Here is a 23577-nt window from a genome sequence, read left to right as displayed (position 1 = left end):
GAATCTGTTGTCCATGTGACCAGCAACTCCAACAAGGTGGCAGGGGCTGCCAGAGCTCAGGTTGGCTTCAGGAGCCCTCACAGGAAGAGGACCCATGAGTGTGGAGGCTCAGAAAGGCAGTGTGGAGGGGAAATGCCAACAGCGTGCACCGGACTCCCTGCCAACAGCTCTGGTTCTGCTCTTAGGAGAGAGTCTGCCCTGGGTCAGCCATATGGGGCACTGAGGAGTTTCCAAGCCACTCACCACTTCTCCAGGGTGGGGGCTGTCCCTGGCCTCCTCCCTTTGTCAAGATGCCAGCCATCCACCGCTGAGGCTTCAAGCAAAGTACATTTTCCTAGAGACTTACTTAGATTTTTGACACAGGAAACAGCTTAGACTAGAAATATGTCGTCCCAGCATTGACTAGCCATTAACTTTTCATAAGCAACTCAGGTATGAAGCCTTTATGGCTCTGTTATGACACAGGACAAATCAGCTATCTGCTGTTTTATTTTATTATTGAGGCTTCCACAGAATGCTGGGAATGGGGCTCTTTTCAGCAAAGTGATGTTTCACAGCCAACCGGCAGGGTTCCGGCAGAGCCCTCTCAGATACTGTTCCTCACCAGGAGAAGGGAGTCGCAGGGGGTTGGCTTTCTTTGTCCCCAATGCTGAAAGGAGGTTGTGTGTGTCCACTATTGACCTTCCCACCTCCCCACTGCCATGCACCTCTCTTTTGCCTACAACTCTTACTTGTGCTAAGACTTCTTTAAACGAACTTGTGATGGTTGTGCTGGGCCCTCAAGGGTGTGAGCAAGGGAGAACGTCATCCTTTCAGGGGGCAGAAGTGTACGTATTAACGAAAGACCCTCGGAGCTGCCCAGTGCTGCTCACGCATGACCCTTGTGCACAGTAGCCAATGGCCTTCTTCTTTTCTGCCACCAAAGTGCTTCTGTGAAAGAAGGGAGCTCTGAAAGGGCAAGGGGAACAGCAGGAGGGATGGTTTGGTGTTTGCTCCAGGGGTCAAGAGGAGTTTTGCATCTTCTGTTAGTAATGACAGGAAAAATAACGTCCCCTGTGTATGTCGTGCTTCTCACATGAGGAAATACACGCACATGCCTTCTCTTGCTGGATCTCAGACAGATGGGGAACATGTGTTGTCCACACTTACAGGTGGAGAAACCAAAGCCCCAGAGGCACTAGGGGACATTTGTTCAATGGCAAATCCAAACCAAACCCTGCGTCTCCTGAGTCCAGGCACCGGGCTTCCCCATCTCTCCCCATGTCCAGCACTGTTCGGCCCTTTCTCTCACCCATGAGCTTTCTCTGTCTATCAGCTCCAAGCACCATGTCATCTGAGGTGTTTGGTAGCTAACCAAAGCCGATAAGGGACCTTCATAGAATGCTAGGCAGTTCCAATGCCAACATGTCTGCATTGGCACTGGAAGGGGACAGAACTGTGCTCAGTTCTACAAGAGAAAACGCAGCTGAGTAGGACTTGGTGCCTGCCCGGTGCTCTTCTGGGGACTTCACAGCCGCAGACCTCCTGACCATCCCTCCCCTGTGCACTGGCTCAATAAGATCCCAACCCTCGAGGCTGCAGAGACCACTGGGCCAAGGCTCACTGGGCCACTTCTTAGGGGGTCATCAGTCCTTCTGGATCTCTTTTATGCCCCTGCCTTGATTTGTGTCTGTCTGCTCCCCACCCCCACAGCTCTGACTCCCTTCCCTTGAGCTACTCAGATACCTGCAGGCTGCCTGAAATCATCTGGGGATCCAGGCAGGATCTAAACCAGTTGTAAACAAACTATAGCCAGTGAACCAAATCTGGCCCATCACCTTTAAATAAAATGTCATTGAACACAGCACCCTCATTAATTCATGAATTGTTTCGGCACTTTAATGCTATTGTGGCAGAGTTGAGTAGCTGACAAATCTTAAGACCCACGAAGCTGAAAATAGTCACTATCTGGCCCCTTAGGAAAGTTTGCCGACACCTCCTCTACACGTGGCTTTCATCCAGAATTACAGTCTCTTAGCAGGTAGGCGAGATCACCATAAAACAAGGGGGCAAGATGAGAGGGGCACCTGAGCCTAATTGATGGAAGTTGGAGGAAATGTGCTGAGGGAAGTGTCCTGCCCACCTCACAGAGAAGGTGCCAGGTGAGCACAATGGTAAATGGACATGCAAGGTCTGAACCAGGAACATGCAAGAGAGGTAGCGTCCCCTGCTCAGGACAGCACAGCCCTCAGCTCTGCTGAGGAAGGGGTCAGGCAGAAAGGAACTCTCTCCTAGAGGCAGGAGTTCTGTTTTCCTAGAAAATTAAGAGAAACCAGCAGTCCCTCAACCTTCTCAATAGAGAGGCCAATCTCATTGTCATCTTTGCCCATGCAGGACTTCGGAGAGGATGACTCCCTGTACATCACCAAGGTGACCACCATCCACATGGGCAATTACACCTGCCACGCCTTGGGCCACGAGCAGCTGTTCCAGACCCACGTCCTGCAGGTGAATGGTTAGTAAATGGCTCCATGCATGTTGTCCCCTCAAAGCATCCCTAAAACGCTGTCCAGAGCAACCTGTCGCCCCCTTATGTATTCTGTTATCTGAAAGAAATATCTAACTCTGAAATATCCCATCTCTCTTATAACTAGGAGGGATGGTGAAGAAAATTAGTCTCCAGCCAAGGTCCCCTCAGATGAAATGCATCCAAGTGCCAGGGTAGAGGATGCCATTCAGGCAAGTCACCCTGGGCTCCTAAGGCCCCTGCAGGCCACTGTAGAGTGTGGTGTGTCCTGTGGGCAACATGATGCAAGTGAGCAGCTGTGGTCTCTAGATCCCACAGACCAGAAACTCTTATCTACTGCTGCTCTCCCAGGGGGCATGGAACTGAACCCCTTGTACAACTAGGAGGCATTATTTCCTCCAACAGAGACTTTCAAAAGGCTCAATGAGCCTCCCCTTAGGCTAAAACCAGGACAGAACCAGAGCATATTTGGAAGGTTTTCCTAAGTTTCTCAGGCCCTTGTGTTGCCAGCACTTCTGGAAACTGAGAATTAACTCCCTCCTGATCATTCTGCCACCGAGTACACCAGTCAGTGTTTTCCAAGCAATTGTCTGGATAGTTCCTGTGCTAAGCACTGCATGTAGATCCTCCCAGTTGATATGTTTTTAACCCACACATTATGGATGAGTTGCTAAGGTCATTCACCTGAGGTCACACAACTGGTAGGAAAGCAACTCTGTGGAGTCAGTACCCAGTGCTGACCTCCACTTTGCATGCTGGCCACTCCAGCCATGGAAACAAACAGGCCATCTGATCAGCCGATCAGCCCCACCCAGCCAAACCCAGCAGGGCGCCCTCCTGTCACCTGGAAGGCCTGAGCAGGAGGTTCATGTGTCAGGGAATAGCGTGGAAATGTCACACCAGCCCCTGGGAACTTTGTGCCAGCTGGTGTTCAGGACTTACCCTCCCAGGATAAAGTGAGCAAGATGTCAGAAATATCCCATCACCAGGTTCACCTTCACTGACCTCTAGGATCCAGGATGACAAGTCATTTAAGGACAACTGAATGCACTCAGTTTGCCTCTGCATTTGCTCTACAGGATGTTTTAGGGACTTTCATATCCATTCATGTCCCAGCCATATTGTATTAATATTTCCCTTGAGTTTGGACATACTGAATCCATGCTTATTGGCTTGTGATCAAGTGTCTAGGTTTCACCAGAAATAACCCAACTCGTGTCATAACACAAGTTACAACACCCACTGGGTGAGCCATCCCATGCTGGGACACAGAGCTAGTCTACCATGCAGCAGGGACTGGTCCAGGGACACAGCCTGTGTTCTATTGTGTGAAGGAAGCTTCACTGTTTGACACTGGCAGGTGGCAACCAGAGGCTGATGATGCTCTTAATGTTTGGTTGCAAAACAGTTCTTGATGGTTTACTGCAGGTCTCTCAGGTCCTCAGAAAAACCTAGGAAAGTAAAATCAACAGATACCCAAGCCCTTGCATCCAGCCCCTCCCCTCCCTGCTCCCACTTCACAAGAACCAGAGGGCCCAAGGAGAGGGCTGGAACCTCAGGATCCCTCTATTTCCTCCAAAACAAATCTGAAGAGGGCAGGGAGTCACCTGCCCAGGAACCAGAGTAACTCACAGGTGAGAGCCTATAGATATCTCTGACTCAGCTCCTAGAGGAAACTCTAGAGTCTCAAATTCCTTGATAAATCAAGTGGCAAGTTCATAGTGCTTGGCAGGCTCTTTTACCCCAAGTCCCCTTGGAATTCTGAGGCAGAGCTCATTATGTGGATGGAGCCAGTTCCTCACCTTTAGTGCTGAGTCAGGAAGAAGGACTCCAAGGGCCATGAGCATTTCTGGGCTTAAACACTAGCTCTTCCCACCTGGCCTGGGAAGAAGACTGCTTAGCTGGCACAGAAGAGTTCCCTTTGAACCTTCCCCACCGCCCCCTCCTCACCAGCCCAGCCACTGCCTAGTCTCAGCTCTGGCAGCCGCTTTCAGCCCTGGAAATCTAAACAAAGAGCAGAACCTTCCAATTGAAATACAGAAAAAGGCCACTTGAGATCCATTCCCTATTTGCTAAGAGATTTAAGGCTTCCTTCCCAGCCAAAGGGCTGTCAATAGAGTGGGAAGAAGCACCCTGGGGCCTCTGTACTTTGTGATCAGTTTTCTACCTCATTAAATCGGCTCACTGTGCATGGCCCTATGGAGGCTGGGCTAAGCCATTAGGGTGACTCTAGCTCTAGAAGCCAAGAAGGCTCTGTGGGCTTCTGATTCCCAAGCACTTGGGGTGACATTTGAATACAGTTCTCAACTCCTAGATAGGACCACCCATCCCAAAGTAGGCCTATGGTTGCCTTTCAAGGGTTATGACCTGCTGGCCCTAGAAAAGGACGGGATGTTTTCAAAATATTCCAGAAGTTAAACTTGCTGTGTCAGACTTGGAATAAAGCTGTATCTGTGAAGGAAGGTATTGTTTAAAATTAGATGTTCTGAAAGACATTGCAATAGTGAATAACACTTGCTGAATACCCACGATGTGCCACCTCTGTTTAATAAATGAAGACACTGGAGCTCAGAAAGACTGGGTGGTTTGCCTTGACTCCACCCACATTAATAACTGTAAAGCAGATCTTCCCTCCCAGGCCCAAACTCAATGTCCACCTGCTGAGACAGCGTGTTTGCTGTTGGGGAATCCCCAGCGTGGGATGCAGGGTGGGCAATCCACAGGTCTTTGTTGGGTTGCTCTGGGCTGAACACTCTCAGGTAACAGAGGACAGGAACCCTGATATCTCTGTGCCTAACGCAGAGCTTAGGCCTTATCAGAAACAGCGGCCTGGTGAGGATCTGACAGCGTCAATGGGGCCCAGGCCCCGCCCTCAGCAGGACTGAGGTTGCTGGACCACATGGTTTGATGTCATCCAGCAGATCAATGTGCAGATTCCTGGTGCTGTTCAGGATCCCAGGAGGGAGGCGCAGGGAGGGGCTGGTCACTGCAGGAGAGTCCCAGAGGCAGTGGGCATGAGAGTTTTGCAGGCTGCTGCTTAGTGCCAAAGCCCTCAGGCAGGGGGAGCTGGAGGGCTGAGAAGTCACCCTGCCTTGCTAAGGAGTCTGGTGAGGAGGGAGTGAGAAGTCAGTGACATTCGTCTGTGTGATTTGTTCCTTCTAACCCTCCATCTCAATTGTGAATTGAAGACATAAAAGATGGCCCTGACCCACTGAGGTCAAATTCAAGTCCAGTCTTCTCAACTCTGCTTATGGGATCCAATTTGGTCTCCTCTTGGCCTGGTTGATCAGCTGTGGCTTGCTGAGCTGAGGGACAGCTCTGAACCTAGTCAGGGAGCAGCGTTCTGTGTCTCCATTCCTCCAACTACACTGTCCTCAGTGAGAGGGAAGATGGGAATGAGAATGAGGAAGGGAACAGAGGGAGCCCGTTGTGTGCTCTCTGAAGGTCTTAGAAAACTGAGTGACCAGAGATGTGTCAGGGTGCTCACATGTGGCCTGTGGACCCAAGAGACAAGGATATCACCACCTGGGAGCAGGACTCAGCTGTTCCCCTCTAGCCCAGAACGGACCTGAGCTGGCTACTCCTGACACAGGTTGAAGACATGAACTCTGAGTCAGAGAGTTCTGGGTTCAAGTCCCAGTGCTGGTCTGGAACTTTCTGGATATATAGTTTTAGGTAAGAAAATAAACATACCTGTAAATGAGAAAAACAATATTACCTACTGCCTTCCAGATATAAGGAGATAAGACTGTGTATAAAATGTTTGGGAAATGCCTGGCTTGGAATATAGTACCAAGTCCAAGGTGGAGCAGACATGTTTGGATTTATCTCAAGCCATATTTAACTATGATTGGTTGATACAGGTGATCAAAGCTTGTTACCCTCACAGAGCTTCCAACCCATTATACAGATAGGAAAATCAAGACCTAGGGGAAGATTGCCAAACTGGGAATAAGATATAGGTTGCCTCTTCCTGGGCTGCCGCACTCCCTGGCTCTTGGTCGCAAGAGTGGGACTCTATACACAGGCTAGGATACTCCTGGAATCTCTCCTTCCATGACTCTGGGCTGACCCGGTTGCCCAAAGGGAACCCTTCTAGAAATTCTACTTCCTCTCTCAAATTATTTGTATAACCCGTAGTCAAGGCCTCCCAGAGATGAGGCCCAAACACTGACATGATTTATAACTCCATACAAACCTCCTGCATTGCTTTCATAGGAAGGAGCAAGAACCTCAGACATAAATGATTAATCCATTAAATTAAAAATACCCTCGACCTCCCCCACAGTTCAAACAAGCCATGATTCATTTCCAAAACACCCTAATAATCTCCAAATCTGTTTATTACTCCAGCTTGGTGCTTTTGCGACTATACCTCTTCCTTATGGACATATTTGTGCCGCCTTTTACCTTGGCAGTGATAGATGTTTCCCAAAGAAAATGGGCCTTTGTGTTATGTATTCAAATGTCTTCGATTGAAGATTTTTGCAAATTTAAAAGAAAATTAATGTGTCTGCTCAGAATATATTAATTTTAAATTATTTCTAGTGTGCAGATTAGCAGGAAAGGAAGAGGGAGAATCAGGACCACGGAAAAACAGTCGTGTCCTTGCCATGTTACTGACAAGAAGCTGTGGTCTTCCTCTTGCTCTGACAGGGCCCCTGAAACTTCAGAGACCCTGCATAGTTGCCTCCCTGCCCAGGGTTCTCCTCAGGCCCTCCTTGGCCTGGCCAGAGGCTGACTCCAGAGCTCTGGCACCAAAGGAGCTACAGCTTCTGGCCACAATGAACAGGGCTGGGCAGGTGCAGGCCAGGAGCTCACTCCGAGCCTGGGCTCTTCCTCCCCAGCCACAGAGTCAGAGATGTCTCATCACCTAGCAGAGGACAGGTGGGTCCTATAATTGAACACTCACCCAACTGAGCACCGATTTTTTTTTTTTAATTCCTCATGCCAGTGTTTTCCTCAGTGAGGGATCAGTTCAAGGCAAGACGGCTTCCTGGAAGCTGCTCAGTGTGGGGGCTTTGCCTTCATGTCACAGCCCCCTTAGTGTGGGACATTGAGCTGGAAAGACCCAGAGACTCTCTGGTCCTGTTCCAGCCCAGGTACCTACGACTCTTCACAGGGCTCCTTCCCACTGCTGCTGGCCTGGCTTGCACTGTCCTTCTCCTCCATATCAGCCACTGAGGAAAAATAGGTGGGGAGGCTGGACCCACTGGCTCACCGAGGGACAGCAGCAGCTTCCTGTCCCCAGGGATACAAACTCCTGCAGGTAGCTCACAGCCACACACCCTGCCCTCACACATGCACTGCGGTCTGGTCCTGCTGCCCGCCTCTAGCCTCATCTTGGCCATGCTGCCCCTCTCACCAAGCTCCAGTTCCAGAAACTTCTCTTTCCCCGACACACCTGTCCTCTTGACTGCCTACTCCAAACTCTGCTGCAAATGCTCTTCCCCCTCTTTGCTGCCAACGCCACATCATTCTTCAGTATTTAACATCACTTCACTCAACAGGTATTCACTGGGCTGCTTCTGTATGCCGCATGCCCGCAAAGCACTGGAAACACAGCTGTGAACACAAAAACCCCACCCTGGTGGAGCCTGTCAAAGGGTAAAAAGTGCTGAGGAGGATATTTTTTTTAATAAAAGAGGATTAAGATTAAATGAAAGGTAGGCATTTTATAATATAGAGTGGCAAGGGAAGGTCTTGCTGAGAAGGTGACATGGTTTGTACATGTAGAGGTGATGAGGAGATCAAAGATGAATCCCCAATTTTCTTGTCTGAGCAACAGGAAAAGAGAGAGAGAGAGAGAGAGAGAGAGAGAGAGAGAGAGAGAGAGAGAGAGAGGCTGTTTCCTGATAGGAGAGGGGGAGCTGATTTGGGGAAGATGAGGAGCCCCTTGGTACATAACAAAGGTGCAGAGACACTCTTGAGGTATTGTGCAGTTGGGTACCTAAGTTTGGGTTTAAGGCAGATGTCTCAGCTGGAGATACAAATTTCTGATGCACATGGTTTATGAAGTCAAGTAGACACAGATCACCAGAAGAGTGAATTGCAGATAGTTCTTGGTCAATGGACAAATATTTAGAGCCCGAGAGATAAGAAAAGGCCAGAAAAACAGACTAAGAAGGAAAAACCAGAAAGTGGCAGGAAACTAAGAGGGTGGCATTCCGAAGCCAGGTGAAGATGACATTTCAAAAAAAGTGCTCAGCTATCTCCATTGCAAAGGGGAAAATCCCCAAGGAGTGAGAGAGACGTTGGAACCAGGTCCAGGAAGCAGCCTGGAGTGGGGGGGGCGGGCGGGGATCTAGGAATGAGGCAGAGAGGGCCCGAGACTGGACATTCTCCAGGAGAAAGGAAGTAGAATGGTCTGGAAGTGGCAACAAGGGCCATCGAGGCCACTCCCAGTCCAGTGATAAGAAGAAAAACCCAGAAGGCTGCAGAAGCAGCATCCTCAGGAAAAAAGGTTTCCATGGAAGCAAGCAGGTTGAAAGCACTTTCAGAGATTTTGCTAATGACAGAACTTGAGTTTCAGATGGCACAACGGAGGTTTTGGGGGAGGCCTAGGCTTCCTGTGGAGACTGGCATGATCTGGGATAAAGGGCATGAGAAGAAAAGCCCTGATGACTCCCTGTTAGAGAGTTGGGACCATAGTAGGGAGGAAGAGGGCATTGGAGGTGGAGCAGGCAGAGGTCTGGGGTCCCCTCCTTAGCCTTTCTATGGAGGTACTGTCTTATCCTCTGGATGTCTTCGACTCAAGGAGACCTCAAGACCAGAAGAGGGTGTCTTACTCTAACCCCTGCCAGTGGAAACCCAGGTGTCTTACTTTGGTCATGTATTTTTACATGAATGGTTCATTCCACACACCCTGAAGTAAACCAATCAAGTTTCCCTTTGTCCCGAACATTCCCACACACTAATTCAAAATTTGTCCTGAATTGGTCTGAAGAGCTTCCAAGCTGACTCAGAGTATCACCAAGAACCTGTTAGGGAGATGCAAATTCTCCAGCCCCATCCCAGACCAATGGGCTCAGACACTGGGGGGTAGTCCTAGTGCATTTCTTGGGTCTACAGATTTCTATCAAAGGTCAAGGCAGAGCCAAGGCCAATCTTCAATGCTGGTGTTCATATCACTGAGGACGCCAGGCCCATTCGTTGAGTTTCCTTTCCCTGGATAAACCCTCCACAATAAAAAGACAGGCTCCCAGTCATCAGAAAGTTAAGTCTTTCCTGTGTGAGATGCACAGAGTGGCACCTGCTCTCTATTCTGATGAGTTTTCTGGGACTACCATCCCTGTGGTCCCAAATTGCCTTTTGGGAGTGATCTTCACGCTTGAAGTTAATTCTTCAGACTTCCTCAATCCCATGAGGGCGGAGACTGAGGCTCTTATTCACTGCTGTCTGTGTCATGCCTGACACTTGCGTGGCATTTCATAAACATTGTCTGCACAATACCGAATAGACAGAGCTTTGTAAAACTCATTCAATGTCACTAACATGGTGCCAGAATCTGGGATGAGAACCCTCTCATCCTCCATTTGGTATTGTAATACTTTGTAATAATTGATTAGGAAGGCAATAATCATCATGATCATTTTTCAAATTTTCCTCCACTGTACTTGCACATTTTTTTCTTTCTAGATAAATTCAAAATTGTTTTGGCAAGCCCTGATCAATTGGTTTTCATTAGAATTAGATTAAATGTACAGCTTCATTTATCATTTTTTACTTCTTAACAATTTAGAAAGTCTTCCTATCCAAGAACATCTCTTCCAATTACTGAAGAATTTTTAAGTGAAGTTTTATAGTTTTCTTCATGTAGGTTCACACTTTTTTTTTTTTTGGTACTAGGGATTGCATCTAGGGGTACTTAACCACTAAGCCACATCCCCTGCCATTTTTTTATATTTTATTTTGAGACAGGGTCTTGCTAAGTTGCTGAGGCTGGCTTTGAACTTGCAATCCTCATGCCTCAGTCTCTTTTTTTTTATTTCTGTGGTTTTTATTTTGCTCACCTTTATGTAAGGTGTGAGGTTTACATAAAAATTCATTCTTTTGTGAATGGGGGTCCTGTTGTCCCTATGCCATTTCTTTTTTTTGTTTGTTTGTTTATTTTATTATTGGTTGTTCAAAACATTACAGAGCTCTTGACATATCATATTTCATACATTAGATTCAAGTGGGTTATGAACTCCTGCTGTTTTACTGCCTGGCCATTGCTGATATATAAATAAGCTACTAATTTTGTATGTTTTGGTACTGACCCCTTTACGTATTCACTTCTTAATCCTTACCACTTTTTTGGTTTGTTACTTGGAGGATATCCACATAAAAATACCATTTTTCTGCACCTTTTTAATATTTGTGTCTCTTATCGCTGCCTTCCATTGAAACATCCAGCATAACATCAGAGTCTAATATTACCTCCTTTTTCTTTTTCCTGACTTAATGTTTTACCATTCTGCAAAGAATGGTGCTGCTGCTTATTTTTATAGAGATGTTCTTCATGTAGGAAGAAAATAGCATTTTGTTTCTATTTTACTGAAGGTTTTTTCCCCGAAGAAATGGATTTTGAATTTTTTTTCCCAAAGGCCCTTTCAGTACCTAGCAAGAGAATCAAATGGTTTTTCTTTTTGAATGCCTTTGACTTTGGATCTGATCAATTATAGTTTTCTTACTAGTTAGCCATCAAAATTTATTACACTTGGATACAGAATGTTCTTTTAGTACAATGCTAGATTTGAGCTGACTGTGTGCTTGGGATTGTATTATATGTAGTCCCAAGTAAGTGTGTAGCCACCTGTTTTTATTTGGTGGGGGTTTTTTAATTTTTTATTTGTTTGTCTTGGGTTTTGTTTGTTTGGTCTTTGCCAGGTTTGGGTTGTCCAGGTTATACTTGCTTTGTGATGGAATTTGGAATGTCTTCCCTATTCTATACTCCAGGAATTATCTAATTCTTAAGTATACAAAGGAATCTGATCTAAAACTAGTCAGAGTGACTTTGGGGTTAGTAGCACTTTAAATTTTTTTTTAATCTTTACATAAAGCAATGTTGATGCTTTAAAGTTTCCTTTTAAATAATCCATTTCATTGAGATTTTCACATTTATTACCCATAATTGAGTACAGTATTCTCACATCTTTTAATCCCCTCTGTTCTTTCTATTTTTTTTTTTCATTGATCAAACTTGCCAGAACTTTGGCTATTTTATTGGCTTTTACAAAGAGTCAGCCCTTAGATTTATTTATCAATTACTTTTTCTTGGCTTTCTAATTGATTCATTCATTTCTGCTCCTATCTCTATCGACTCTTCTACTTTCTTTAGGTTTCTACCAGGGTTTCCAGGAAGGCGTGTACAAATAGATGGTGACCTACCATGAGCCCAGGCTATTAGAGCCCTTATCCGGGTCACCCCTACTCTAGAACTCTGGTTGCTCTCCAGCTGCCCGCCAGCTCAGGGTTCCTAGGCTCTACCTCTGGGATCTTGAATTACCACCTCCTGACCACAATTCTCTCTACTCAACTTGAACCCCATTCCTCCTTCTGCCCAGTGTAAGCTGTGGGGAAGTTTCTTTCTTTCCTCTTTGAACCAATGGGGCCAGAGGAGAAGGAAACACATCTATGTTCTATGCCGTCCTCAGCCATGCCTCAGCTAGACCCCACTTACCTCCTCCATCCCCAGTGGCCTGAACTAGGACAAAACCCTTCTGCTGTACCCTGGACCTCTTCCCTAAAACCTCTAACAAAGACAAGCTGTTCAGAGGACTCAGATTTTATCGTTCTCGGGCCCCTGCAGTTTGGCCTAATCTCCTCTGAGTTCATGTTATTAAAACGTCTCTAGGCCATTTGAGGGTAAGGTCTTATGATTTACCAGTTGTCCACTTAGATTTCACCTCTGCCCCCTAACTTTGCCCCAGTCATCCAAAGAAAGACTTGAAACCGACTCCATTGATCACATGAATAGCAGGATCCTGAGGAGTTTCAACTGGAGTTGCCAAGTTCACTTCTCACAAGGAACAAGGGAGCTTCTCTCCTGTCCCCTGCCTACCTGAGTATGGATCATCAGAATTCTGCCACCTTGCTCAGGTTCCAGGATCAATGCCATCACCTCCTCCTACATTAGCATCAATTTTGCCTTCACTCTGGTCCCAAAAAGAATCTTTTTCCTCAAGTACTGGGACACCTTCTCTTATCAGAAAACAAAAACTTCCAGATAACTCTAGGGAAATACAGTTGTCTACTTCAGGAAGAGCCTACCTCCCTCCTTCCCAAAGCATAGGTGATACATATTAGCTGAGTTTATATCCGAGTATCTTTATGTAAACTTCCACAAATCCTTTCTGAAACCAAATATAGTGCCATGTGCCTGTAATCCAGCTACTCCAGTGGCTGAGGCTGAGGCAGAGGATCACAAACTTGAGACGAGCCTCAGCAACTTAGCAAGGCCCTAAGCAACTTGGCAAGACCCTGTCTCAAAGTAAAATTTAAAAGAAAGGACTGGGGATGTAGCCCAGTGGTAAAGTGGTTGCCCAACTCACATAGATCCTGAGTTCAATCCCTGGTAGCATAAAAACAGGAATTGGGGGAGGGAAAGAGGAAGTCCTTTTAAGAAGTATGTAGAGTAAAATGTATGGATGACTATAAGCCTTCAATTCCACTGAAAATGATACTGATTCAATTTCCTGGGTCCAGAGCTAGGGTTGGGAGAAGGATCCTCCAGACAATTTCTGCTTCCCCCAGGTCCCACCCCACAGTCAGCCTGTGTAAAAAAGCCAGAGTACTATGGAAGGTGCCAGAGACTTGCCCACTCATGCTCATCTGGCCAGTGAGCCAGGTCACACTCCCAGCCCCAAACTTGACTTCCAGAACCCATGGATGACTCACTCCATAGGCAAAGAGGGCACACCTGGCCTTTTACCCAGGTTCCAGGGAAGAGATAATATTAAAATGACACTCTGGAAAATCAATGAATTTCCTCAGAGCAGTGATGTAATTAGCAGCTCTGCCAGTCAGTGCCCATAAGTGCTGGGTGGAGCATTTCCTGCAAGAAATTAAGCCCCTGTCCAATAGCTTTCCGATAATAGAAATAATATATTTGAATTTTATTCATTCAGAAATAAAATCCATTGGCTCTTGCTCTTTACATGTAGCAGCTGAATGGCATTAAATATTTGGATGTCTTTCTAATCATATTTAGAATAATGTTGAAATCCATGAATTACTGGGTACAATGCTGGACATATTTACTGTTGCAATCCACTTTAGAGTCCTTTTCATCAGACTTTTGGGTTGCCAAAGAGGATCACTGTAAGCTGGCAAAGAAGAGAGCTCCAGAGTTCCCTCTGAGGTTTACCCTCTGGAGGAGGATCTCAGGGTTGGGCCATGGGCCTGGAGTCAGCTGAGGACCTTCTCTTACCAATGCTGATTTTCACCCACAGTGCCGCCTGTCATCCGCGTCTATCCAGAGACCCAGGCACAGGAGCCTGGAGTGGCAGCCAGCCTGAGATGCCATGCTGAGGGCATTCCCATGCCCAAAATCACTTGGCTGAAAAATGGCATGGATGTCTCAGCCCAGATGTCTAAACAACTCTCACTTCTAGGTAAGAACTGCCCTTGCTTCTGTATTCCATCCAGTTCAAGCTGGTTCTCACCCCAGGAATGACAATGAGAAGCTAGATTCATTTCTAAGTCTGACATGTTAGGAGGGAACAGACATCTCCCCAGATTTCCTTGTCCATGCACAGGTCTTGGGGACTTTCTGAGAGCAATGATGAGAAGCCATCAGGTGCCAGTTTGCCCTCAGTGAGTTTCAGTTGTACCAACCCTTCCTGGATGCATTATCCAGGATGTTGGCTGCCCCAACCCTGCCCAGGGGCTGTGTTTTCAACTGCAACACTCTCAACAGTCCCAAGAAGGGAATGGGGAGGAAGGGAAGGAGGGGGTCCAGTAGAGCAGGCCACCCTGATCACTGATCATTTTTCCTGCAGCCAATGGGAGTGAGCTCCATATCGGCAGTGTTCGGTATGAAGACACAGGTGCATACACCTGCATTGCCAGAAATGAGGTGGGCGTGGATGAAGATATCTCCTCACTCTTCATTGAGGACTCAGCAAGGAAGACCTGTGAGTCCACTTTTGCCTTTATGCTCCTCACTGAGTTGGTTGGGGCTGTCAAGTGGCAAGAGAGGGGACCAACAGACCAGGGCCTCAGCTGCCAATCATGAGCTCTTAAAGGCTAGAGTAAACCTATATCCTCTATGCACAAAATTGGGTTCAGAGGACACCCAGATGTCAGACCTTTCCTGACAACCTAGACAGCTCTGGAAACATAGCAGAAGTCTATGAATAGCAGACAGAGCCCAGGACCACAAGACAATTTCAATATCCCAGCCCCAGTTCTGTTTCCCACTTGTTGTCTGATCAGAATCTCTGCCCCTCATTCCCAAAATCTTTCATACCATGCAAGGTGCCCCCATCCCACAGTGGCCCAGAAACTGGCCAGTTCACACAATAATACCATCTGCAGTTTCACCTCCTATGGCCTGAAAATATTATATTGAAAATCCCAGAAATGAACAATTCGTAAGTCTTAAATAACTTTTATTGCAGTATATTGTTGTAATCTATTTTGTCATTATTGTTGATCTCTTACCATGCAGAATTTATAAACTCAACCTTATCATAGGAATGTATAAAAGAAAAAATATAGTGTATAGAGTGTTTAGAACTATCCGCGGTTTCAGGCATCTACTGGGGGCCTTGAAACATATTTCCCACAGATAAGGGGAAACTGCTGAGTATGCAAACCATTAGGCCTTAACCATGGTGGCCTTAACTCCAGGGATCATCATTCACCTATTGTACTTAGTGTGCTCTCCGTGATAGCCACTGCACCCCAGGGAGAACCGCAGGTAAGAATCCATGAACACGAGTGTTGGTGGCAGTCTCTTTCCCTTGGTCAGACTCCAAGCTATGCCTTTGTCATCAAAGAAAATAATCAAAAGTATTTCACAGGGTCTTCCTACGAGGATCCTAGTTGAAAATCAATTCTCCTTGAAGTAATCAGGGGAATCTGGGAGAGATGTTGCTTGCTCTCTATCATCCACAGAATGTGGGGAATTTTATTAGCTGCTGTGATCCTGGGGCCTAATTTCAAAGATTCATTTAGCAATCAAGAGTCCTGAGACCTGGAAGTGTTCACTCCCGTCCAGAGCTACAAGACAGATGCTGCTGCTGGGCCAATGAGTCGATAAGTGATGGACTGGGTACCATTATGTTCTAAATGAAATGTATCACCACAGTAAAGGTTTGACAATGCTTTCCTTTTTCCCTTCTGGCAATCGTGTTCTGGCTTTCTTAATTCTCTGCTGTACAGTGGCAAACATTCTGTGGAGAGAGGAAGGTACCAAGCTTGATTGTTCCATGTCGTGCCTTTGATCGCATGTGTTCATGGTTCCATGATAGGTCGTCTCTCTGAGCAGCCATCCGTTTTGCAGATCCCAGGCAGTCCCCTCAAGCAGGGCCCACATGCCAAATCCAATGGAAGGGAGGCAGTCAAAATCAAATTCAAGTGGCATACCCATTGAATCAGATTAAAAACCTATTAGTGTCTTTAAAGGCACAGTTTAAAACGGAGAGTTTCATTGAAAGCTGCTTGTAACCTCAGATAAATCAGACTACTTGGCAGGAGCTCCCGGTCAGATCTGGGCCCTGTGCTTTTTTCCAGTAGCTGATACTGATGTCGGGCTTTGTGCTTTATCTTGTGTTGTTTAAAAAAGACCAAAATGTTTGAGGTGTAGCTCAGTGGTAGAGCACCTTCCTGGCATTTAAAAAGCCCTGAGTTCTATCCCAATACTGCAATAAATAAAGTTAAAAAGATAAACCCCCCCCCAAAAAAAAAGTTGCCCGTCCCCCCTGGGATCTACAGTAGCTATACCTTAGGTATGCTGTGATGAAATAAAGAAAAAAGCAACCATAGTTTCTGTAAATATATATTTTTCCACATATACATTTTCAAAAGTATTTTATTAGTCAAATCCTTAGATATTAGGTTGATCCAGATGAAAATGCCATTTTTGTATGTTGAAACTGGGTTAATATCAGCAATTTCATGTGGTTCAAAATGGTGCACATGTGGGAGCTGGGTCATAAAGCCCGAGTCACTGCCTGAGGTGCATGTTCATGCATGGGTCCTAGTCCTATGACCCCTGCATCAGATCCAAGTTCAAATCACCCTGGGTGACTTATTCTCCAGCTCAGTGCACAGAGTGGAATATGAGAGGCTATAGGATGCACATTGAGATTGCCAGGGTTAAACATAACATCAATTTTAAAAACCACGTGTTTCCTGTCTCATTTTTTTCTACAAGAACTTTGCATAGTGTTCCCCACTGTCTAGCATGTGTGCACATACACAAGCCCAGGACAGTTTCCTGAATGTGAAACACTGAAGCTGACAGTGAATCTGAGAGCAAAAGGCAGGACCCAGAACATGAGGAATTCTACCAACAGCTCCAGTTGCTGCTCTCAGTCCTAAGCAGAGGTCACTGCCTGAACTGAGGCCCCAATGCACAAGCAACTTGTGCTCCGTGTTTTTAAAAAGTGGCATCCTGCTAAGGGGAGGTTGTTGCAGAAGGACTCAAGTTTCAAAAGTGGAGATCTTACTAGGGATGCAAGAGATGTGAAATGAGCTGTAGAAACCCAAATTCTCCCTGACAACCCACAGCTGCCTCAAGGCACAGGGCTGGCCAGTGCTGCGCTCTGAACAATGCAGCAGCAAGTTCTATCATGCCTACGTGGCTAGATGCTTGTGCGCTTCACTGATGAAATTCAAAACCTGGAGAAAGGGAATACCGAAACCAAGAGGAAAAAATCATGGACCTCACAGCACATTCAAATCTCTAGCAGAGAGGAGATGATGAGAGTAAACAAAAACCAGAAAGCTCCTTTAGAAGCTAAATTCAACAGATCCTTCTAAGGGGCTGGATCATGAAGTTGGGTCCCCTGTGAAGTCAATTATGTATTGAATGAGTATCTTTTGAGCCTCATATTCCAGTGCTGACTGTGAACAGGGCACTGTGCTCAGCCGGAAATGTAGCTATAGCTACCCACCCCATGTGGACTCTATTAAACTTTCAATCTTGTGTTAGTTCTTCCAGTTATTGATTTTCCAGGAAGCCCAGGGAGGCTGTTCCCAGAGTCTGTGGTTTAGCAGGGACTTGGACCCCTCTGGTCCCTAGATGTGAGTGGAAGCAGTTTGCCAAGTGAGTCAGACCAAAGGTGTGCTGGCTGCAGACTGCAGAGTCCTTGGAAGGAAATGAGATGATTCTTATTTTCCTGTTTTATTATATTCTAACTCAATAAATCTCATCCAAAACAATCCATTAAGCCAGTACATGGGTTTTCTCAGCATGCCAAGAAAAAGTTTTCCATATATTTTTCTTAGAACTTGTAAAAATCTTGATGTTCTCTCTTTAAAAGAAATGGAGAAAGGGAGATGACAGGAAGAAAGTGGGGGGAGGAAGAAAGAAGTTGGGAGAGCTCTAGATCTTACATCTCTCTGTGCCATGTCTCTCCTTAATAGACAAACTTGGGAGACAGAGGATCCAGGCAGGACTCATGGTCTAACTCCAGCTTGAGTGCAAAGGCAAGTAGCCTTGCCCAAGCCCTTCCTTCCTTGACCTCAGACTCTTTATCTTTAAAGTAAGAAGACTGGTCCCCAAGGCCCTTTCTGAGGTCTGAGTGTCTTCTCCACAGAGATCTACAACTGTAGAGCAGGATGGGGGCAGGCAGCACTGCCCAGCCTTGATGCCCCAGAGACACTCATGGGCCAGAATAAAAACAAGTTGTCTGAAAGGACCAAATGACCAAGTGCAGACAAAGGCATAGCAACCATAGCATCCTTAGGTTCCCCATGGCAGTGAGTGTCTATATAAAATAAAAATAAAAACAAAAAAACAGCCTTTACATTTTTTGGTACCATCTGGTCCATTCTTCTTTGACTACTCCACAAAATACTACTCCACTAATCAAGGGAGGTTTTCCTTTCAGAATGGGAAATGTCAAACAAATGTCAATGCCAAGGCCATCATTTATTTGAAAACTTGTGTTGGTGACCAGCGCTAGGTGATGTAGGACAGCTGTGGATGTTTGGGAGGACAGCCTGGGTACTACAGAGCTGGGGATGGGCTTTATTGATTCCCAGCCTTTGGGGCACTTTCTCCAGGTCCTCCATCCACCATCAAGCAAGGGGTCTCGAGCTGGCTGCTCATCCCTACCTCCACCTCTGCTGGGAACTACAATTTTTTTTTTTTTTGGTCTGCATCAGTTGCATCCAATCTGCTTGAGTCTTGTGTGCTCCATGTTGCATGTGACCCTGCCTGGAGCCTGGCTGCTAGAAGGGCATGACCATGCTGTGTTTGCTCCTCCCAGGACTCAGTGTGGGAAACATGTTCTACGTCTTCTCCGATAATGGTATCATTGTCATCCACCCCATGGACTGTGAGATCCAGAGGCACCTCAAACCCACAGAGAAGATTTTCATGAGTTATGTGAGTTTCTGTGCCTGGGGAAGCTTCTACATCACACACAGAATCCTAAAAGTCGGTGCAACCATGTGCTCCATGGAGTTTCCTAGATTCCATTTATTATGTGCAGTATTTGTTCCAAGGCTAAGGAAGGAACACATGAGCTAAGAGTTCTCTTTCTTCATCCAGCAGCCACTGCTGTGCCCTGAGCTATAGGTGAGGCCCAAGGAGCACACATGGGTTCCTGTCCTTCAGAGGTTCATGGTCATAGTATGGTGAACATTTAGCTGCCAGACAGGTGTGCCCTCACAGAACTGGGGAAGGAGAGCATGAACACACACGAATGCCCAGTGTGGCGGAGGTGCTATGGATGAAACACAAGACCTGGTAGAAAGTGACAGTGTGAGTGGCAGAGGCAGAAGAGATGGTTACTGGTGGCAGAGCCAGGAAAGCCCTTCCCACTCCTAAGACTGCTGCCAGGAGACACCCCCAAGAGCTATGCCTCCCACACCAGGCCTCTCCCTCTGGCTTGCTTCCCAGTTGGCCTCATGAGATAGTCTAAGCTCCTCAAGGACTGGACTATAACACTGAATCCAAAAGGGCCATTTCAAATCCCCCTCCTGCCCTCCTCTGAAGGACATGCACAGAAGTCCTCAGTGGGTGCACAATGAATAGGATGATGAAGGCAATGACTGTAGAATGTGTGGAAGTGGGCTTGGCTCAGGAAGTTCCTAGGTCAGTTTGATGCTCTGTTGTGCTGGCTTGTGGCAGATCTCAGGCTGTTTCCCTTCTCAACTGTGTAGCTTGGAACAGCTATTTTCCAGTCTGTTTCATTGGAAATAATTATTTCTTAGAAGTACAACCTCTAATTAACTTTTCTTCCACACAATAACCATGAAACTAGTAGGAAAGACTGGTCCTGCTTAATTTCTAGCAATTAGGTTTAAATAATTGCCCTCTGTCACATGGGCACTAATTTCTCATATATTTCCAATAACCTAACCATGAAGTGAGTAAAATCTCCCAGATCCTAATTGGTACTCCGTATTACTGGATAAGTAGTTAGAACAGGACAGTAAGAAGGTGTTTCAGACAACAGAAAACCATGGGGAGCCATGCAACAATCCCCAAAAATGGTCTTTATATTAAAAAAAAAAAAAGTCTAAATCCCTCACCAGAAGGTTACAATGGGACAACCCTCCCTAAAAAGTGCAGGGTGAGGAGGAAGAGATGGCGCTCTGACCTCTCTGCTAGATTAGGTGTCCATTTGGTCCAGCAGGAAGCAGCATATGAAATAAGGTGTAGCCTTCAGTCATATAGACCTGGAGTCGTAGCCCACCTGTCACTCAGTAGACTAAATGGCTTAGAAAAGTTACTTAACCTCTCTAAGCCTCAGCTTTCTCTAATGCAAATTGGAGGTATTATGAACACTAGATACAGAGAAGGGCAATGGTAAAAGGACAGAGACCAGCTTTATAGCAATTGCAGTCATCTAAGAGAAAAATGGAAATGGAGGCAGGAATAGATGAACTCAGTGATTTTAGAGGTTGGCTTGGTAATCCATGATGACTAATAAATGGTGATTTTTATGAAAGAAGGAAAAATCAAAGTTGTTGTTCATGCCTTGGACTTGGCTGACCTATAGTGATGGAGACCCAGAGGGAGAATCAGATATGGAAAGGGATGGTTCAGGTATGGATGAAGTGGCTGTGAAAGAATCAAACAGGAGCTGGAGAAGAAATTTTTGTGCCGTTAGCAATAAGTATTGGCTCAAGCTAAGGAGATAGACATGGGTGTGTGCCAGAGATCTGAGATGGGTACCTAGAATGGAATTCTGGGATACTCCACAGCTCAGACTGAGAGGACCACTAAGAATAATAAGACAAGAACTGGCCAAGGTAATAAGGAAACCAATGGGAATATATGTCATGAAGACAGACCAAAGAAGATCCCCTTTTGCACTCACTGATTCATTCAACAAATATATTTGAAGCACCAACTCTGGGCTAGGCACTGGGCTAGGGATGAGGATATAGAAGACAAAGACCCTGCTCTCAGGGAGCTTACCATCCAGTAGAAGAAGAAAGACTGTGCCCAGGTGTACAAGTCAATGTATAAAGTCAAGTGTACCTAAGAACTACAGTAAAGGAAGGGAGTAGGGAATGCTAGGGGCGCTAAGGTAGAGGAGGTCAGAGGAGGCTCCTCAATAATCAATAATCACCTAAGCAAGAACTGAAGGAAACAAGGGAATAAACCAAACAGATATTGGAGAAGAGCATTCCTGGCAAAGGAAATTACCAATGCCAAGGCCCTAATGCAGGAAGCTGGCTTGATTGAAGGTAACAAGCGTGCTCATGTGACTAGAGTGAGGAGGGAGAAAGAAGCAAGAGAGAATTTTATTGGGGTAGGAGGAGTCAGAAAGAGTCACATGATCTGACTTCCATGTTACAGTGATCCCTGTCTATGGTTGCTGTGTGGAGAACGGGTGGGCGAAGGGTAGGATGGAAGCAAGGAGCACAGTCTGGATGCTAAGCAGTTACTTGGGTAACAAAGAATGTGACTTGAACCAGAGTTGACAGAGGTAGGATGGTAAGAAAGGGCATAATTGTGGAAATATTTTGAAGGTAAAACTGAAAGGATTCGTGACGCCTTTGATGGGAACAATGGACAGGGGAGAAGAGTCAAGGACAGCCCCACAGATTTTGGTCTAAGAATGCAATGGAGCTGCCAGTTTTTGAGTGGAATGAGCAGGATTGGAGCTAAAATTGACCACTGATTTTTGGCATACAAGTTTGAGATTCCCATTAAACAACCAAGCAGGGCAAGCCATTTAGTTATATAAACATAGAGTTGAGGGGAGACACCCAAACTGAAAATGGAAATTTGGGAATGTAAGCATGAAGACTGCACTTACACCCATAGGTTTCAATGAGATCAACAAGGGAGTTGATTTTAGTGAAAAAAAGAAATTCACGAGTGAACCTGGGGTACTGAGACATAGGTCAGCAAACTGAGCAGAACCCAACAACACAGAAGAATCAGCCACTGCAGATGGATGGAAGGAAACCAAGCAATAGTCAGTACTGTCAGCTGATGGCCCAAGTGCAAATAAAATGTTGATGATGTTTAATTTAATGACCAAGGAGTCAATAGTGACCTTGGTGACAAAGCTTTGTAGTAAGGACTAAAGCCAAAGGGTTGAGGAGCTTATGAGCCATGAGAAAGTGGAAAAAGAGTGTGGGCAACTCTTACAGATCTTTGGCCATTAGTATAAGTTTCAAATGACAAAGACGAGGAGAGGAGAAGGTAGCACACCAGAGTGGAGGAATATGAACCAGGAAGGTGCTGATTGAAAGGGTACAAATGAGGTTACAGCCTCTGAGAGGTGGGAGGAGGGATGTTGGGTGAGAAATTGATGATGTGGGAGGACTGGTGTGCCATGTTCTGTCTATCCCATGGTTTCCAAGAGAGGGAAGAAAGGGACCAAGGGAGATCAGGAAAGAGGGATTAAGAAGATACATAGCAGCCTCTCTCCTTTACAGGAAGAAATCTGTCCCCAAGGAGAAGGAAGTGCCACCCAGTCATGCCAGTGGGCATCTGCGGTTAACATCAGGAACCGGTACATCTATGTGGCCCAGCCAGCACTGAACAGAGTCCTTGTGGTCGACGTTCAAGCCCAGAAAGTCCTACAGGTACATTTCTTGAAGGGAACGAGGATGATGCAAATTCTGGGGCATGACCTATCACATGCTTCTTTGCTTTCTGCATATTCCCCAGCTCCTAGGAGAGGTGCTCTGCTTGGAAGGAAAAAAAAATCATGTGCAGCTATTCACTATGCTCAAGAGATAGCCGTGAATGAGCACTGAGGTCCCCAGAACTTAGATTGTAATCAAAGAGGCAGACCATAAATCAGAATTTCAGGGAGCTTTGAAAAACTGATGAAATATAACAAAGGGACTGTAATACTTTTCAATGGTCCCTCTCTCTAGAGGTGAATAGAATCTGAGAACTGAATGCCATTCAGGACACAGACTGGGAGCACCATATATTGATGAGGGCAAGAGTAGGATGCAGCGAGGTCATGGGTAAGCAAAGAGAGGGCCTTGGAGGCCATTAAGTCCTAGAATAAAATCCAAAGTGAGATAGAAATCCACTGAAGGGTAATCAGAGGAGTGACATGATCTGACTTATATTTTTAGATTCAATACATCTGCTATCTTAAGAATAGATGGGAAGAGTAGAGAGATGGTGGGATCTAATCCAGAGGAGAAGATGATAGCAGTGGAGGTGGAGAGAAATGATCAGATCCTTGGTGTATTTTAAATGTGGGGCCTAAAAGACTTTCTGATGGGTTAAACATAAGGTTCAAGAGAAGGAGGAATCAAAATGTTTGTTTGCTTAATGGTGATGCCATTCACAATGTGTGGTAGGCTGAATTATGGTCTCCAAGATGTCTGCATCCTTATCCCTGGAACCTGTGAATGTCACCTGTGAATGTGTTGCAAAAGGGACTTTGTAGATGTGATTAAGGATTTTCAAATCAAGAGAT

General features: G+C 45.9%; 1 protein-coding gene across 1 annotated transcript in view; it reads left to right on the top strand.

Annotated features, from left to right (window-relative positions):
• Positions 1 to 23577, top strand: part of Fstl4 (follistatin like 4) — a 413115-nt gene that overhangs the window by 368539 nt on the left and 20999 nt on the right. Inside the window, exons 8-13 of the mRNA XM_046467657.2 lie at positions 2374 to 2494; positions 13942 to 14103; positions 14491 to 14625; positions 15878 to 15904; positions 18934 to 19052; positions 22571 to 22720. Coding sequence (XP_046323613.1) covers positions 2374 to 2494; positions 13942 to 14103; positions 14491 to 14625; positions 15878 to 15904; positions 18934 to 19052; positions 22571 to 22720 — 714 coding nt within the window. The remainder of the gene's footprint in view (positions 1 to 2373; positions 2495 to 13941; positions 14104 to 14490; positions 14626 to 15877; positions 15905 to 18933; positions 19053 to 22570; positions 22721 to 23577) is intronic.

The sequence above is a fragment of the Marmota monax genome, unplaced genomic scaffold (genome assembly GCF_021218885.2).
Source record: "Marmota monax isolate L192 unplaced genomic scaffold, Marmota_monax_Labrador192_F-V1.1 WCK01_AAM20220418_F8-fsc00199, whole genome shotgun sequence".
NCBI lineage: Eukaryota > Metazoa > Chordata > Mammalia > Rodentia > Sciuridae > Marmota > Marmota monax.
Note: the sequence above shows the minus strand (reverse complement) of the source record. Positions and strands in the feature narration are given on the sequence as shown.